This window comes from Varroa jacobsoni, unplaced genomic scaffold, assembly GCF_002532875.2.
Source record: "Varroa jacobsoni isolate VJ856 unplaced genomic scaffold, vjacob_1.0 scaffold_555, whole genome shotgun sequence".
NCBI lineage: Eukaryota > Metazoa > Arthropoda > Arachnida > Mesostigmata > Varroidae > Varroa > Varroa jacobsoni.
The window spans coordinates 95,846-113,666 of NW_019213457.1; the positions used below are offsets into that span (position 1 = coordinate 95,846).

At 38.1% G+C, this 17,821-nt stretch overlaps 1 protein-coding gene across 3 annotated transcripts; it reads left to right on the forward strand.

The window, feature by feature from the left end:
- The first annotated feature begins 288 nt into the window (after window positions 1-288).
- On the forward strand, window positions 289-11,856 carry LOC111261437 (sorting nexin-19). 3 transcript variants are annotated; one of them, XM_022834937.2, is made up of 9 exons: window positions 289-1,290; window positions 2,337-2,501; window positions 2,706-2,900; window positions 3,795-4,169; window positions 4,629-4,907; window positions 5,162-5,532; window positions 5,940-6,298; window positions 7,922-8,092; window positions 8,358-11,856. In XM_022834937.2, exons 1-9 carry the CDS (start codon window positions 1,009-1,011, stop codon window positions 8,597-8,599), a joined length of 2,439 nt encoding a protein of 812 aa, XP_022690672.1. In that variant the 5' UTR covers window positions 289-1,008; the 3' UTR covers window positions 8,600-11,856. The 3 variants fall into 3 exon arrangements, with proteins under 3 accessions (XP_022690672.1, XP_022690674.1, XP_022690675.1); XM_022834939.2 differs by having other exon boundaries at window positions 8,361-11,856; XM_022834940.2 differs by lacking the exons at window positions 7,922-8,092; window positions 8,358-11,856 and adding an exon at window positions 6,818-7,132 and having other exon boundaries at window positions 291-1,290.
- The last annotated feature ends 5,965 nt before the right edge of the window (window positions 11,857-17,821 follow it).

Genomic DNA, 17,821 nt, shown 5'->3' on the forward strand with positions numbered 1-17,821 from the left:
TGTGCGCGATAGATTCCGTGACGTCACGACCACTTCAACCAATCCAGAATATCCATTGTCTCCCAGGAAGCCACTTGCTAGTTTGGCAGGAGAAAACAGATAGAGAAACTTTCAAGATGACCTGACCAAAATTATAGCAGCTGCATTGAATATGATAACTGTTCATTTTGTAGCTGCTGTTCCAACCACCTGTAGGACTAACCTTGTATCTTGCGTGCGGGCGCGCGCTTTTTCAAATATCCATCAAGCATTAACACTCGGGCCGCTAAAACGGCGGCATACACGACAGCTGGTGTTTAGGAAAGCAGCTATCACATTTGAATATATTAGTGGTCACAATTAATTAAACGAAAGAGTGATTAATTTGATTGATTTTGCATGAAAAGTTTTAGAGCTCTTGGCTAGATTTCGGGTATTTACCAAAAACACGGAGTCTTTAGAAAAGGGTCAAATTTCCTATTTGCACTACACCATAAGTTTTACGATTAGGCCGGACTACAAGAAACGATCATTGTTTCCGGTTGACATTTCGGCTGAAGGCAAACTCGGTGAACTAGATATTCATCATGACTGTTTGCAGGGGCGTTTAATGTTTAGCATTGTATTGTGATGTTTCCAGTGGGATTTTGTGTTTCGATAAGAGACTGCGATACGGCATGGGATTGAAACGAACGATAAAAACCTGTTTTTCTTCAACAAAAGACGACACGAAATGTGTACTGGTGATACCGATAATTGTGGACTCGTTTTGACTTAAGGCACGCGTTGACCTTAGCAGGTGTTTTTCAACTTTAATACCCTTCTACGAGTCAGAGGCAAGAGCACTGTTCGGATCGATGCCAGGACTTCAGTTATTGTCATTAGCGCCATACGTAGCGATTGGAGCGAGCTTTAGCTCATTCCAATCCCACAGCCGGCATCAGGGTTTTCTCCATAAGCCGCGCAACACCTGCTGCTGTTACTTCCATTCGACGACCTGTTGGCAAGGTGTCAGGAACTCTAATTGCCATGGAGCTATTGGGGTGTTTAGTGCCACTATATGTAATGCACCGACTCGTGCCGTTTGCGTGCGGGGCGTGTGTGGGCTTAGCATGCTACGTACTGGCACGTCGTCTAGCTGTACGGCCCCCCCGTGCCCGGCTAACGTGGGCCGTCACCCGCCTTCTGCGAGCTGCACGATTTCGCGGTACCAATGAATCGTTTTCGCGAGCCGAGCTTTGTCCCGTCGCAAGTGCGTACCATAATGCCGAGCCGCATATGCCGCTTCTTACGCCTGAGCTTCATTCAGAGGTGAACTTATAATATACATATATATACATATACTCTTTTATATAATAGTTCACTAATGTAACTACATTTTTATTTACCACTAATAAAAACTATGTTTTACAATTAGCAGGACTGGAGAGGAGGCGTTTATTAGCTATTCAATTTGTGCCACATTTACAACGCTTTCCAGATTGAAATCTAGTTGATACATAGTTCCGATATAATGCTGTTCACTATTACTAGATTCACTGTAAAAATGTTTCGAATACCTAAATGAAGCCCGCCGCTTACAAACTATGTATTTACACTGTTTTATTAAAAAAAATTCAGATGAAAGCTACTCAAACGAAATTCTGTAAAGAAATCATTAGGGTTATGTAAACAAGACTTCTTTATGCAGATATTTATTCTGTACGTTATATTTTATATAATTACCCTTTTAACATGCATTATTTTATGAACTCGAATTTTGTATTGGGAAAGTGACTCTTCGAAATTGAGCCTATTGATTTGGAATATTTCGAACAAACAACTCTCAATTATGAGTTCAAATTTCACATGAAGTCGCTTCAGCGTGCGCAATTAAGGATGCTTCGTATCTTTTGTAGGCTTACGCATTTCCGTAGCTAAAACGAACTATTCGTAATACTAATAGCAAATTAAATATTAATCTAGCTTGTTGCGAACCTGACGCTAGCTAATATTAGGCTATCATTTCATAAGGCAATGGAGCACTGAATATCACGCCATGCTCAATATAGAAATTTGACGCGTAGTCCACAAAACGGTTAAAAAATGGCATAAAAGATGCGGGCGATTGAAAGTACTCTCCGTTCTCTATTATATTTGCCGGTATAAACATGTTATTGCAAAAAGCGATGCGCCGTGGAAATAGAACGGTATTTAATACTGTTTATTAAACATTGAAAACTATCCACCTATTGTTCATGGCAGATATTTTTCGGCACGTGGTAAGTAGTTAAAATTTGAATGGAACATAATAAACTGGCTTGTACTGGCTTGTCTCAACAGTCATTTACTGTGCTTTTTTCAAACGGGTGATCTAGGTGGCTGGCGTTGTGGACAGCATTCTTCAGGGTTTTATTCTGCCCTGGTATTCGCCTTTATCTGAATCTGAAGAGTTTCCCCGACACATCGAAGGAATTCTCGAGGACACATTTCTTGAGCTATCCCACAAACTAGCCCTCATTCACCCCTCACGTGCTTTGCAAGTAAGTGAGTCCTAGTTTTATATTTTGACCTACAATCTTAAATGATATCTCAAAGATAGCGCCAAACAATTAATTCCAGTCGACGCTATGTGGCATGTATAGGAAAGGTAAAGCAAATACCATATTTTTTTGATGAATGGTTGCATACGATTAATGTTCTTACGTGTATCGATGCAATTTTCAAATGATAGCTTTCTGTTTCAGGTGTCTCTCGAAATATTGTGTTGTCACATTCAACAGCTGCCCCGCTGTCAGCAATCTTCCGAGTCGCTGGGGGCAGATCACCCAGCTGCTGTGGATCGCAGAAGCGAATGGCTTTACCTACAAAGCTTAGCCACTCTTGCTCTCAGGCTTGTGGAACCCGGTGACATTCTCACCGCTAAGGCGGTTCATTTACTTGTAAAGTGTTTCACATCTATGCAAAATGCTTAAGAATTTCTTGTCTGCTTTTTGATATTGTATTCATTGCATATTTTATACACATAAAAAACATCTGTTGTCATCTTAAAAAAAACTAATTTCACTGGTTATACGAATTTCTATGCATTAGCCAAATTACTCGACATAATTACAATCCAATATAATTACAAAAACGTTCAAATATTCGAAAAATAGAGGCATTATTTTAAGCATGAATCTCGATTGCGTTCAATGATCTTCTCAGAAATGCATTAACTGATTGATTTGTTTCACTATAATACATTCAAAGAAGTGTATGTCAAATCAATGCCCAAACGACCTTAACTAAACCATTATTTGCACAAAGGAGGTGTGCACATTATAGTTAGAGCATTTGATAATACTCACTCGGGAAAAATAATTCCCATTAGTTAAATATCACGTCAGAAGCACGAAGGGGGTTGAACCTACACATGAGCTTCCCATGTCGTTTATAATAAAAATGTATCATTAATTTTCTAACAAACTCTCTTAACCATTATATGAAATTAATAAACTTAAACTTTGTACATTGGGAAGTCAAATCTATCTTTTATTCAGAGATTAATCAGATTTATTCTTCAGTCAGACCTTAATGGATAGGATACATGCTTATAGCAATGTTAACTGATAATAGGAATTCCGTTCATACAGCATGGTAAACTACTGTATGTTTACATAGGTTTCGCTCACACGACCCCGAGCGACGCTGACCAACTACTTCGCTTATAGATTAAACAGCCCTACCACATTGACGCAACACTGCAGGCTTACTGGGAGCAAACAACTTGCGGAAGAAGTCTCAAACACTAAGCGTCTTTTACCGTATTATCGATTGTCTGTTTCGTACCTTAGGTTCTTCACATTATCTGCCGAAATGTGTTACTTCCGCTGGTTGACTTGATCTCGAAGCCTGGCATAATTTACTATATTGTGGTGGCTATGTGCACACCGAACTCAATTGGTGAAAAAGAAGAGACTGGCTTATCTTCACCGGATGCAACGTCTACCGACATTGCTGTTGAGGCGAAAGGTTTTGGAGGTGTACAAGAGCCATCAGTCAACGATGTTCTTAACGTGATCGTACCAACTAGTCTAAGCACCCGGCACTCCTTCTCGCTACCGGCTACAAGTTCGTTACGACACAGTCATCTCCGAAGTCACAATTCTGTCGACATCGAACGCGCGGTCGAAGCCGATAACTTTGCATATGGCTCAGCTGTACACAAGGTATGTCGTCAGAAAAGAATAACAAATCAACAATTTATTAATATTAAATGGCAAACATAATATTAAATGGTTCCAATGGCATCAATAATGTATTGATACTAGTAAAATGTGACATACATTGTTTGACCTTACGTAACATAGAAACGACTGTTACACAAGTAAAGCACCTTTATTTGCATTTGAAGCAGGCTATATCCAAATGAACAGAATATGTTAATAAGCTGAAGAATCACAAAGTAAATACTAAATTTACATAGAAGAGCCAGTTGGTATGCATTTTTTTATTAACGTTGCTTTAGATAAATTTGAGTGTTTATTTGAGTTAATTAAATTGAATTAATTAATGAGTGTAAATTTGAGCCTTCCATAATAATATTATAGCATTATTACATAGGGAATCCCTGACTTCTTCTAAAGCAAAATATTCAGTAGATGTAGTGAAATGGCGTACTGTTTCAGGTGCGCATTACTAAGACGGAGTCGCGTAGTGAGCTTAACAAGGGTGTATATACAGTATACTGTATCGAATATCAATCTCAGATGGGAGGCCCATTATACCGAACCAGACGTCGCTTCAATGAATTCATCAATTTGCAGACATCCCTTAGAAAGCTGGGCAGATTCGACCTGTCACTTAGAGGAGTTAAGGGCCCTTCAAGGTGGCTGGCGAACCCGTTCGTGAACGATAAAAAGAATGTTATAAATCGAAAAATATACCTCCAAAATTATCTTATACAGGTATACAAAATATTTAGGTAAAGAGCAAATAATGTCTTTGCAGTATACCAAACAAATATATTTTTTACGAGCCAAATATTTTATATGAAACTAGTGATACGAAACACGAAGCAAGAAAAAAGAGATAGTAGTAATGTTAATGCGTTTGCCCAATAATATGAGCTGGACCTAATTAGGAGGCATCCGTTTCGACTTATTTTTAATTTGCGAGTAATGTTGGTGCGTATTGTTTATTATTTATCCGGTGCGTTTAGTTGTCAGGTATACCTGAAGTGGTACGCACGGTTCAGTTCCAGCTATTTATGGGAGTATTAGGTGAGCCGGACAACTATTTTACTGGGGGCTTGGCAACGGCAACAAGCAGTTTGCTACGAATTGACCATATGCTCGCAGAAGGCGTTCGCGGAGCCCTAGATCTGATTAAAACGGCCCTTCCAGGGAATGTTTCCCTCAACAAAGAAATTAATGATGATCCTCATGTAGCGAATGCCATTTATCGTAGCAATATCTGGGAACAGCAGCCAGTACAGCACCAACCGCCACCTAGTAGCTTTGTGGAATTTAAATACGACCGTGATACTAGCAGTCGTCGGTTAAGACAAGCCGTGCTGAACTATATAGACAGGTAGGATATCATGAATCAGTATGAAATAAAAGTAAAAATGTAACCCACACTTGAAACAGATTTTGTCACTTTGCCGTACCGTGATGTTTTTATTTTTTATTTTTCATATTTGGCTCTAGAAGGAGGTTGTCTCCCCCGGTCCATAATTGTGCTTCAACCTAAGGTAGTTATTTGGGCTACCAGTTGCCAAAGTAGACGACCACTCATGGTCTTCATTGTCCGCAATTTTGTGAACGATTTTTTGTTTTGAAACGTTTTGACCTAAAAAATGAAATATAATAATCCTATAAATGTAAAAAGGTATGAATATAAATGTATGTTCAAGGCTATCTGTAATTATAAATAAGAGGTATAGTTGTATAAGGTGTAGCTTTGAACTTGACCACTATTTATATTGTTTACTACAGCTTCGATTTGGCGTCCTCTCCGGAATTTTCGCCAGTTCACTGCGGGGGAGTCAGTCCAATGACACCAATTTTTCCGCAGGCGGCAACTAGATCTGAATTTGATGAGGGATCTCAGTTGACGGATACTTGCCATAATGCTACCACTGCAGTCGATGGCCTCCAGTCACTCTTACCAGGAGGACTTCAGCAATTATCAGATCAGTTACAGCTTCGCTTGACGTTCAGCCAGGGTCGCCAAGGACCATCGTCTGTAAGCGGTGCTGAATCACTTGGTAGACCTAGAACAACTTCACCTGCGTCTCCGCGTTGCAATCCATTGATCGGGGCATTGCTTGATCTCATCACGGTCATATTAGAAGGTTAATTTTGTTCATAAGTTTTGGAAAATTCTTGTGAGATTCGAAACAGTGGTTGCACTTATACAAAGCAGAATTTTTTTCGGAATAGAATTGATCCTATAAAATAAATGTTTCTTAGTCTATTACGATTATTGACACGATTATTCTTGAAATAAACAGTAACATTAATTCAAAGATTGCATCCTTTGTGAACGAATTAATTGCCACACGCGAATATTATGATTAACATTAATAAATATATGTTTATATATATATTGGGGTTATCGAAATATATTGATAATTTCGTAACTAAACAAGTTTTAAAGTTACATATCTAAGGTAGTATCGGTCGTCGTTGATGTTTGTGAAGTGATATTCGCTAGTACTAGATGTACTAAAATTATTGGAATGCTTCATATATTTTTTGAGCCTTGAAGATACTTGGAAATTTCTTTAAAAAGTCACTGTTTCTACTATTACTACGACAAAGACATACATGCTGCCCAGGCTCATAGAAAATGTGTGCTGTTTATGACCAAGGTGCGTTGTCGGAAGAAACAGTCCAGAGGTGATTCTATCACTTTCGTTCTGGAAATTTCGATGTGAGTAATGTCCGTCATAGCAGTCGACAAATTGCGAAAGTTGGTGACGTTATTGCGAAAAGTCGAGCAGAAACGATTTGTGAGTAGCTATGATATCGCCAAGGAACTCAACATCCACTACCAAACAGAATTAAACCATTTGAAGAAAGCTGACTACAAAAAAGAGTTCGATGTTAAGTGTCGCACGAATTAATGTAAAAGATTTCATTCAAACGTGCTTTCATCAGCGAAACCGAACAAAAACACAACAAAATCGAGTTATTTTTAAAGCGCTTGATCACGTGTGATGGAAAGTGGATTAAATACGACAATAATATGCAAAAAAAAAGTGCTCCAATCTGTAGCGGAGCCTTGACTAAAATGGTGCTATGTGTTCGGTGAGGTTGGAAAAGAATCATGCATTATGAATTGCTGCCGCCTAATAAAACTATTAACTCGGACCTCTACTGTCAATAACTAATAAGATTACAACAAGCGATTAAAAAAATCGACCAGAAATAGTGGACAGGAAAGGCATTGTCTTCCACCGTGGCAACGCTAGACCGCATACATTTTTAGCCTCCCAGCAAAAATGAAGAAATTCTAGATGGGAAATTTTAGTGTATCCGCCAGATAGCCCGAATCTTAAATCAAGAGGCTATCACCTGTTTCGGTCTCTGTGGAGCTCTTTAATCACGTTAATTCGTTTTCAGTGGAGGGATGCAAAAATTACTTGTCAGAATTTTTTGCGTAGAGGTCACGTAAGTTCTACAGTGATGGGTCTACAACAGGTAAAAGGGTAAAGGTAATCGATCAAAATGGCGCATGTTTAATTTAGGTCGCAGTTCAGTAAAATTAAAATAATTTTATAATATAATCATAAAAATAAAAATATAATAAAATAAAATAATAAAATTTAAAAAGGTAGGATAAATCTTTACTCCAGTTTGGGCTTTTAAAAGGGTTAATATTTTTCCACAGTGTGTATATGTGGCCAAATTCAAAGTCACAATAAGACCACTATACCGCCCAACTTACCTTGTATATGGCTCTTTGCATACAGGAAGCGGACATGGTGCATCGCGGGTACCTGTTCTTTTATCCCGTTTGCAAGGTTTGATAGGGTCTCTAGCGGAGGAGTGGCTGTCCGATAAACTTGAAGAAACATTTGCGCCCCATAATTGTGCCACAATGCTGCATAAGCTACACCTTGTCATCAGTGGTTTAGCTCAAGGTGCTAGTACTTTTTATTACTTCAATATATTTTTCAGCTTATTTAATTTAGCATTTCATACATTAGGCATACACTTCAATCTAAGTTCTATAACGTTTTATATATATAATGCACTTGTATGTAATAATTTTTGAACTTTTAAACAAACATTTTTCAATCCGATGGCTACCAATGCGGATAACTTAAACTGTCCATTGAAATCTAGTTGTTGCATCACATTCCAAAATAATGAGTCTCTCTTACCTGTACATGGTCTCTTATTTAGCAGGCGGTGATATATCACCTGTCGAACGTTCTCAAGATGAGGCTCGTCAGGCATTGCGCTCACTTATGCCCCCCTGGGCGTTGGCATATCTTCCCGTAATAGACCAACTGATTGATGGTGTGCTGGAAGCTCTCAGTCAAGAAAGATTCAACCGAGCACTCGTCTACAAATTGGCCGATGCTCTTCTTGATTTATTGGCCTCTGTAGATAGTATCGAAGAATGGACAGCTGGTCACAGATAATATATTCGTATTAGTATATTATCCTTTCTAGTACTTAACTTATTACAAGTACGAAATTTTTCATTACGAAAAAGGGGATCAAACAGTCTTGAATGAGTTAACTGAAAAATAGACGTAGAACTGTATTTCAGTATTCAAGATGTGTTGGACGAACTAGTTTCGCGTAAATGTAAATCGCAAAGAATGCAAGTGTAGAAAATAGTTGATTGATAATAAGTAGCCATCTCTAACCAATCTCGTGCAATCAGAAATTAACAAAAACAAGTGCTTGATAGGCGTCAATCTATCACCGCGGTTGTTCCGAGAATGGATATTATGTTTGATAGTTTAAAAGATATTTTTGCGATACCATTAGTGATAAACCAGTACGATTGTGCGGTAGCTAAAACGGTACTTTATTGGTCAGAGCTAATAATATTCAAATGTACTGGTGCGTGATGTGTTACTAAGAATTGGAAAATGAAATCATATACATAAATGATAGTATGCTTTATTGCGATAACGTGTCTGGCTGCCTTCTGAATTATTTGAAAATACCTCTACTAGTTATAAAAAAATTATGTATATATTGAAACAGAGGATAGTTGGATAGGTGATGCATCTACAGGGTGCAGCACCTAAGTCAGAACCTTGTTTCACACTTTGTTTCTAAGATCATATCTAAATTAAGACAACAAAAATTATTAGATTTGTCAGAACTATCTCTGAGAGTCAGGTTTATTTAGTATAACCATTATTGACCACGATTACAGCTTCACTTCGCATCTTCAACCATTCATTATTTTGAAAATATTCCTCCCTTAATCTTCAAATAACTTAGTCCTACTACCCGTGTGTCAAGCGATACTAATAGGCATGAACTCAATATTTTTTTGTAACACATTTAGGAGACACTTAATAAAGTGTCTCCTAAATGTGTTACAAAAAAATTTCAGGGGAATTAAATTTTGGGTCAATAGCAGGCCAAAAGCCCCAAAAATGCAAAGGCTTGAAAAAAATCAGGAATCTTAAAAAGCGCAAAAAGAACGCAGAAGATCTGAAGAATACTCACCGTTGGAGTTTATCTTGGACTGAGCAACTCATATTTTCCTTATTAAAGCGACCGTTAATATTTGCATTAAAAATATAGGTGCATCAAAAATGGCCCTCAAGCCATTTAAATGAATTTTAAATCTAAAGCCTATGTTCTAATTTTCCTCGTGGAAATCGTCTTCGGATTTTTTAGCAGTTGGATTAAACTGGCAATAACGTAAATCATTGATTTCGGAAAAAAATGAAACTTTAGATACATACTGTCAGAGGTTTACGCGGGGAAAAAACATTGAATAATAGTTTATTTGCGCTCAAACTGTAAGAACGACGCATTGTTTTCTATAACGAGGAGTTAGTTGTTTCATTTAGAAAGAACAGAGTTTCCTCTAGTAATATAACCGAGTGTATGGACAGACACTCGTTATAACAAACAGCCCACCAAAGTTTGTTCCACTTTAGGTACCGTATCCTGTACGAAGTTAAGTTGTCAGTATATATGTCTGTGTAAGACGATCTATTTGTAAAATATACGTTAATCACCCTAAGGCAGTATGTATACGCGTGCTTGTGTGTACAATTATTTCAGTCAGAGCTTAAAATGTGTTCGTGATTCTCGTTGCATTTCTTAGCATATCGGTAATTGAGCTCTTCATCTTCGATATGGGATAAGTTGAGATTGTAGTATTTTCAGCTCGATAGCGCAACAAGAGTACACTTATAATTAGTTCTTAGGTCATAGAGCAGTGCTTGTCTAACGAAAAGCGCACATAGGAGCATATTACCAAATTTTGTAAATGGAAGGTAGACCTTCCTTTATGTTATGGAGCACAACCGTGTGTTAAAAGAACCACGAAAAAGATATGCCCAAGTCAATACAGTACACTGTATTATTTAATTTATATCAATAATCTAGAAAAATATAATAAAGGTATATCTAAAATGGATGTTATACCGAATATTGATAAACTAGCTACACTTTGGTCCTACCAAAGCATGATTGCTATCCGTGTTCTATTTCGCTGAAATGAGTTGCCAAGTTCTTCGTCCAAGATTGTAGCGCGAAGGTGTGATGTTTCCAGAGATCAGTTAAATATGATGAAATATTTCCGTGAGTGGCTGATACGGTGTTAATTTTTTTTAATAAGTAATACATAAGGAACAGTAACAATTATATGATGCTAGTGAATTTCAATATTAAGAATGATATTAAGTATCTACTTAGACTATCAATTCATGCAATATGCCTATTGTTTATGATAGGAGCTCCCTCACATTCAAAGAAGATACGCATGATAGAGTAAAAGTTGTCATTTTTTTTTTGTACATTAAATTTCTTCATTGCTATCTTGTTCTAATTTGGATTCTAATAGGAGCTGCTTCTTCGCCCTACATTACCCATACTCTTGATCGATTTATATTTACTGTTACGTTCGCTGATATAACAAAACGTTACGCGCTTTTTTAATAAATAATGCCACTCTGGCCTACGACATATACATAATGTAGCAAGATTTACGACAGAATCTTTTCATATGGCATGCTAAAAATAGTTAATTGCATTATCTTTAAGACGAACAGAATATAATAATCAAAATACTTGTGTCCTAGCTATTCCGCTAGGTTCAAATGAATATATAATAACTACCATGTCTTGGTAATCATGGCGTGCTTGAAGGCACTTTTTCATTGAAAGTCTTTGAACTCATCAGTTATTTTTAGAAGTGGTGAAAGCGCATAGCTGAGGAATTACTTTGAGTTGAAAAAAGACTATAGCTTATTATTCTTCCTGGAGTATGTAAGATTAGTCTCAGTATTCGTGATGATTTTACATGTTACTAGTTTAAGCGTCGTACTTGATGAGGCTATTGTGCAAATTCTAGCGTGATCTAGTCTAGTAAGATATGAAGTGTACACGAGAATCAAAACTACCATTATATGTGCAGAAATGATAAAAATTCTAAGGTGCTTGCGGGCTATACGTGCAAGTGCGATAAAAAAGAGCGAAAAATATAATGGGGGGTAATAATCTTGATAATAGTTATCAGATTCAACTCGGTGTAACACATTAAATAGTTTAGAAAAGTTAAGCCTAAGTTGGTATCGAAAGTGTCGCTACTTCTTTCAAGTCACTTTTCTGGAGTGCTATGTGGACACATTAAAATTCGATTGCAGCGGTCATACGCACGGAAATAAATTGGAGGAAAATAAAATTCGATCGATATTGACAGTCGTGTATTGAATAAGTATGAATGATATGGCAGCTAAACCTCTAATCTTAGCGCAAACACATTTCTTGCATTGAGCTATGCTATAGATGTTTCAACGTAAGACGAGAATACGGAACTGATAAATCAATAATTCTTATTTGTTGTATTTTCGTGATCTAATGAAAACAACTCAAAATTTCCTTGACTATTAAAATACAATGGTAATATTTTCTATATTACTTATTATTATATGAATATTATTGGATACACAAATAGTTTTTTGGTGAAGACCATCGTAGGATAGTCAAAATGGCCATGCTACTTTTTTTTGTGTCACTATTGCCTATATTGTCGTTACGCAAAATATCGTTACATTATTCTAAATGTATCGATAATTGATTCTCATTTTTGGTCCTGTATAATACATTGCATAAAAGGATTATAATTAGTATAGACGTGCCTTTGAGTGTAAAACACTTCGTGACCCTAACTGGGTCATTTTTAGCGAATTTTCATTTTACAGATGGCAAAAAAATACTTGACTTTATTTCTTCTGTCAATTATTTTTTTGCCATCTGTAAAATGAAAATTCGCTAAAAATGACCCAGTTAGGGTCACGAAGTGTTTTACACTCAAAGGCACGTCTATACTAATTATAATCCTTTTATGCAGTGTATTATACAGGACCAAAAATGGGAATCAATTATCGATACATTTAGAATAATGTAACGTTATTTTGCGTAACGACAATATATATATATATATATAATCTCTTTTATGACTATGACAAAGGGCAGTGATCGTTACTACCCTTTGTCATAGTCATAAAAGAGATAATATATTCCGTTGCTTCTTGTCTCTCACTTATCACATAAGAAAAACCAACAGCAAAAGGGGCCTTAAAAAGATCTGACGTTGATAACTACTCCGGCCCTCAGAAGACTGGGAAAAAAACTATGTCGTCATTTGTTCTTCGCTATTGGTATAGGGTTCCTAACCCACGGTTGATATACAATTATATGGGTTGCATTAATCTTGATTTTCGGTAATAGAACCATAGCCTGGTTGCACAGCTATCTTGCTGTCAAACGATTCAGGGTAAGGATAAGACAGAGTTTAAAGAATGGTTACTCATCAGGTTACCGTAAGAATAAGCCTTCTTCACTTTTGAGTATAGTTTTTTATTATTATTTTCTATTTTCATACAGTTGTCGACCTTCAAATATTTGGAGTGCTTCACAACTTCGGGTTCTGAAATTTGTTAAGGCACTACAACCCAAGCCTCAAGGTATGTGTTATGTCTTAGCCATGCAACGCTCATGAGTGTTTGTCCGACTTACTGTTATCCTTATAAGAAAGATTTCCATAGAAATGCCTTGCGTGAATTCTTATATTTCAGTACATAATTAAACAAAAACTGAAAGTATGGTACCGGCCGCGCGACCGTGATAGCCATCTCTAGAACCAGTCTATACTTGAATATGTATTTTTGATTTCAAAAATGCGCTTTTTACGGGAAGTGATCACCATTTTTGTAGCGGTAATTTTAAACTACATGTTGCTTGTAATACTGATAACAAAAAGGGACCTCTGCGATTAATAATCGACGCGTTTGGGAGATACTACGAGTGCGACAACATGTTCGTCTTTATACTAAGGTCTGCAACTGCCTTTCCCTTTAATCATACTTGTGACTATTCCACATATAGCCAATTTGCGGCTTAGGATATAGTAGAACGCATATACAGCCTCGTTGTCGAATAAACTAATTTCTATGTCATTTTCCAACTTGTTGGTCCAATATACATTAATTACTCACGAATATACTATCTCTATCAGAAAAAAAGTACATTGAAGCATTTACAGAGAGTTCAGGAAAGATGTGTGTCGGATCAATGCAAGATTCCTAGTTCTCTGCATGTGCTCCTCTTTCCATGTAAGCCTCCAAAGCCCTGCTAGATATCAACTGAGCCATCTTCATTCGGCGTATCCCGAAATACCGAAAACACTTTTTGCAAAGGGTTACGGGCGAACGCTTACCTTTCGAGAAGTGCTGAGTGATCGAGAAGACTTGGTGAAGGCACTTCAACACAGTTCACACAGTGTTGCGACTTGCGGCTCGTCGATTAAGCGCAATAACCCACAAACACGCCTCTGCTATTCCAAAGACATTTTATACGGCGGGATGGCTGGAACCACATTAGCCAAGGCGATATCAGCAGAATCAACAACAAACACAGGCCAGATGTGCAGGTGTGCCATTGGACTAAAAGGTAACAATAGTAACAGGCGACACATAGTCTATAATCGTCGAGGTATCCATAACCAAGTGGCCGCACTTCGCAAAAAAATTGTGACTATACAGTGTGAATGTTTTTGAGAAATGCAACGAGTGTACACATAATAGCGCTTACAGGTGCTATTCGAAGCGTAACAAAGTAATATATTTCGTTTTTAAGAGTGGAAAAGAGGCTAATCAGACAATCGACCCAGCAGGCAAATGATGTTTAGGGTATGCTCAAGGCTAACATCAGACTCGTCACCGAATTATTTATGAAAGGTTTAGACATTTGTGCGCTGCAGAATGAATCAATAGGTCTCATGACGCTCCCATTTTATCAAGTGATAGAGCTGGAAGGACAAGTATCAAATTTACAAGCATGTGGTGCCAATACTGGTGACTCACCGAAAATGCGATACATCTCCGAAGGACCCTAATATGGCTCGACCCCTTTTTCACCGCGAAAAACAGCGCTAGTGATGGGCAACAGCATTGTGCAGCCCCTCGGCCCTGCGTTGAAAAACATTCTTCCTGAACAAAACATGAGCGACTACTCGTGCGGCACTGAAAGTGCATATCGACAGTGTCGTGTGCGAAGGAGAGAGGTATGTTAGCAATACCAATGTTTCATCACAAAGTTTACAGCGGGGCTGAATCTTGAAGAGACGCTACAAAGTACTCAATGGAACTGTGAGGAGTTGCAACTCTGGCGCTTCTCTTTTCTAGTATAGCCTAAACATCCTTGCTAACGAAGACTTGATTACTATCTCCTTCAACCTACCGCGTTTCTGTTTTGTGCACTGCCCTGTAATGAAGATGAATGGACTAAGCTGCCCTAGTGGAGGTATCCCCGTGTTCTATAATCGTAAAACAGACAACCTCATGCCATGTCAGATAGAGAATAACGTTATTGCCTTACGTTGCTGTTAAGTAATCCTCACAACAGCCTATGTTTGGCCGGCTGATTGAGGAACGTACTAATCGAGAACCTCCTCAGCGGACTGGATGTCCTATCTTTCCATTCTATCTCCTATCTCATCTCTGGCCCTTGCCAGCTATTTCAACGCTCGCCTCGATTAGCCGAACACAAGCCTCACTACGGCCATTTTAGACACGCTCGCGGATTTCTGCTGCTGCTTTGAGGATCCAGATGGCCTTCAGGTCTATAGTCAAATACAGCCCGAGTTCTTTCCTTTAGTCTCTATCTTTAAGACAGTCTGTCGAAGAATGTGTGCATCATAAAGGCAACAATACCTTAACTGGCTAAAGGCCCGTTTGATTGACGACACAGAACATGAACAGTATTCATTCAGCATTTACAAACCACTTCTCAGAATGTTTGCGTCAAAAAATACGATACCAAGTGCGGTGTTTTCTTTCTTCGCAGCGTTGACAGAGGGACCTCAATACAACACTATATCCATAAACAAAACTTCACACTACAAGCCCCAATACAAGGTTTTGGGGAGAAGCTGCCAGTCTTGAACGGGTCTGCAACGGGTATTTCAAATGCACCGCCGATGACACTATTTAGTAATGTTCACGTACTTCCGCATGGGTTTCGCACATAACGCTCCACAGAGATGGCATGCAGGATCGTAGTGCCCGACGTCTAGAGAGTACTGCCCAACCCACGCAGTTTACTATATGCGCTGTTTGTTTATTTCGACGAGGCGTTCAGAAAGAAGGTTATGCTCACGCTGGCACGTTGATCTTCTGACTGATTTTTTTCGCCCTGACTCGCTGCGATTTTCAAGGAAAATAGAATAACTATCGACAGTGGGATGATCTCTCACTTTTTGTTTCTCACAGACAGTTGGCTTCACTCGAACGAACAGCCTAAGCTTATTGTTACTTTCCGTCTCGCTGAAGGGTCTACCTCATCCAATAAGAGGGCCGACGACCTAGTGATATTCGGGCCGAACAAGTTCCGAATGCAGCAAGCTCTCCGCCAGCTCCACGCAGCAGTCACAAATTTAAGATTGACCATAAACCTGGGCAGTCGGTTTACGGCAGTAGTAGATAGTACAGCAGAAGTTTCATTGCGCATGCAACCCAAAGATTCAGGAGACCAGTGTTGGCGCGTATCTCCTAGTCGACCCGCGACTGCTGTAAAAGGACCTACGCTGTCGCTTTGAATTCTCAGCAATGGAAACTTTCAAGATAAGCCTTGAAAACTGTGAGCAAAAATTTGCCGAGATCGATAGAACTTTTTCGCGTTAGGTGCGATGAAAAACGACGAATGGAGAAGGACAAACTGGCTAAGTTTGCATGAGTTTTATGATATATATGTAGGCGCTCGAAGTGCGAGATAAATTGGAGTAGATATTGTGCCGCTCGTCGTTTCCTTGTACAATCTTTGGAACATCTGAAAAACTTCTCAAATTAGTTTTATAAAGTCAACAAGACCCTTATAACCCATATCAGGCGAAGTGTTTTAAAAAATAAGAAAGAATATATATTCTTTCTTATATTGACGTATGGTGTTCTTTACCCAAACTCATAACGCCTTTGGCGACTAACTACAATATTTGAAATTTTTTAAAAGGGATGTCGAACCTGAAGTGTTTCATAAGCCAGCTAATATACATCAGCTAGATTAATCATAACCCACAGGGTTGCCGCATCACAAATGTTATTAATACGCTAACATCTAACACACATCGTTTTTATTGACCTGATATTTTTGAATATCTTTAGTCCTATGACCAGACCTGAGCACTGAGTGTAATAATCTGTGAGTTCTTTGCTTTTTTGAAGTAAATAATGATGTAGCGATTAATTACCAATTATGTTAATGTACCCCCTTGGCTATGAACGTGTGCTTGTCTTAAGGTGTAATTTTATCTACTCTGACTGGGCGTAACGGCAAGGTAACCTGATATCAAGAGCTAAAAATACTTCGTTAGCTAGTGCCAGATGGATAAAATAACTGCACCAATACCAATTTTTATTAACATTAAGATTAAGCTTTGAAGGGCTGATCCAGGATTTTTAATACAGATCGCTCTAAATGTCACAATTTCTCTCAATACTTTTCCATGGCAACTATTTTTACAAACGTATTCCCTGCTGTTTCTAAACCATGCAGTCACTTTCTGGCACTTCCTTAACTTTCTGATTCAATTTTCCCGTAAATGTTGTATTCTGTGTTTAGATAACTGACACAATTCTCGCTTGGCATTGAACCAGGGTAATATATCGTGTTGCCTAGTTAAAAATGCTTTTTCTGGTAACAAAAGACTTTACAGGAGATAACGATACAAATTTCCTTTACCAGCTTCTCTGAATCGATTTTGAATAATATTTAAGGTCAAGCTAAATTTGTTCTCTCGTACATACATGCACAGTGTTCACCACAGTAGTCACAAAGAGTCTTTCTCTCCGAAATATAACCGTTCGTGCGCCTACAAGTAGTAGACAGTCTGATCAGAGTTATAATAGGATTTTTTTCTTTTTTTTTATTTTTTTTAATAGGATACTAAGACCTTCCATATTTACTACATAAAGACAGGAAGAAAATGTTTTGAAAATTAAGCTAAGTTGTTTAATTACACACTGCAGACAAACATAGAATAAGCAGGCCAGTAAGCAGTCAAGATGTAACAATAACCATTTCATTGCAGCATGATATTTATACTATAATTCCCTACTCTGCCTAAGCAGTCTTAATGTTTACCCACACCAATGCACGACTATACA

What these genes read in the sequence shown, in the direction of transcription:
- LOC111261437 (XM_022834937.2), top strand. Translation starts at nt 1,009, where the DNA reads ATGGAGCTATTGGGGTGTTTAGTGCCACTATATGTAATGCACCGACTC. An exon ending in CGCCTGAGCTTCATTCAGAG is followed by an intron (nt 1,291 to 2,336) that starts GTGAACTTATAA and finishes CGGGTGATCTAG; the next exon opens with GTGGCTGGCGTTGTGGACAG. An exon ending in TCCAAAATTATCTTATACAG is followed by an intron (nt 4,908 to 5,161) that starts GTATACAAAATA and finishes CGGTGCGTTTAG; the next exon opens with TTGTCAGGTATACCTGAAGT.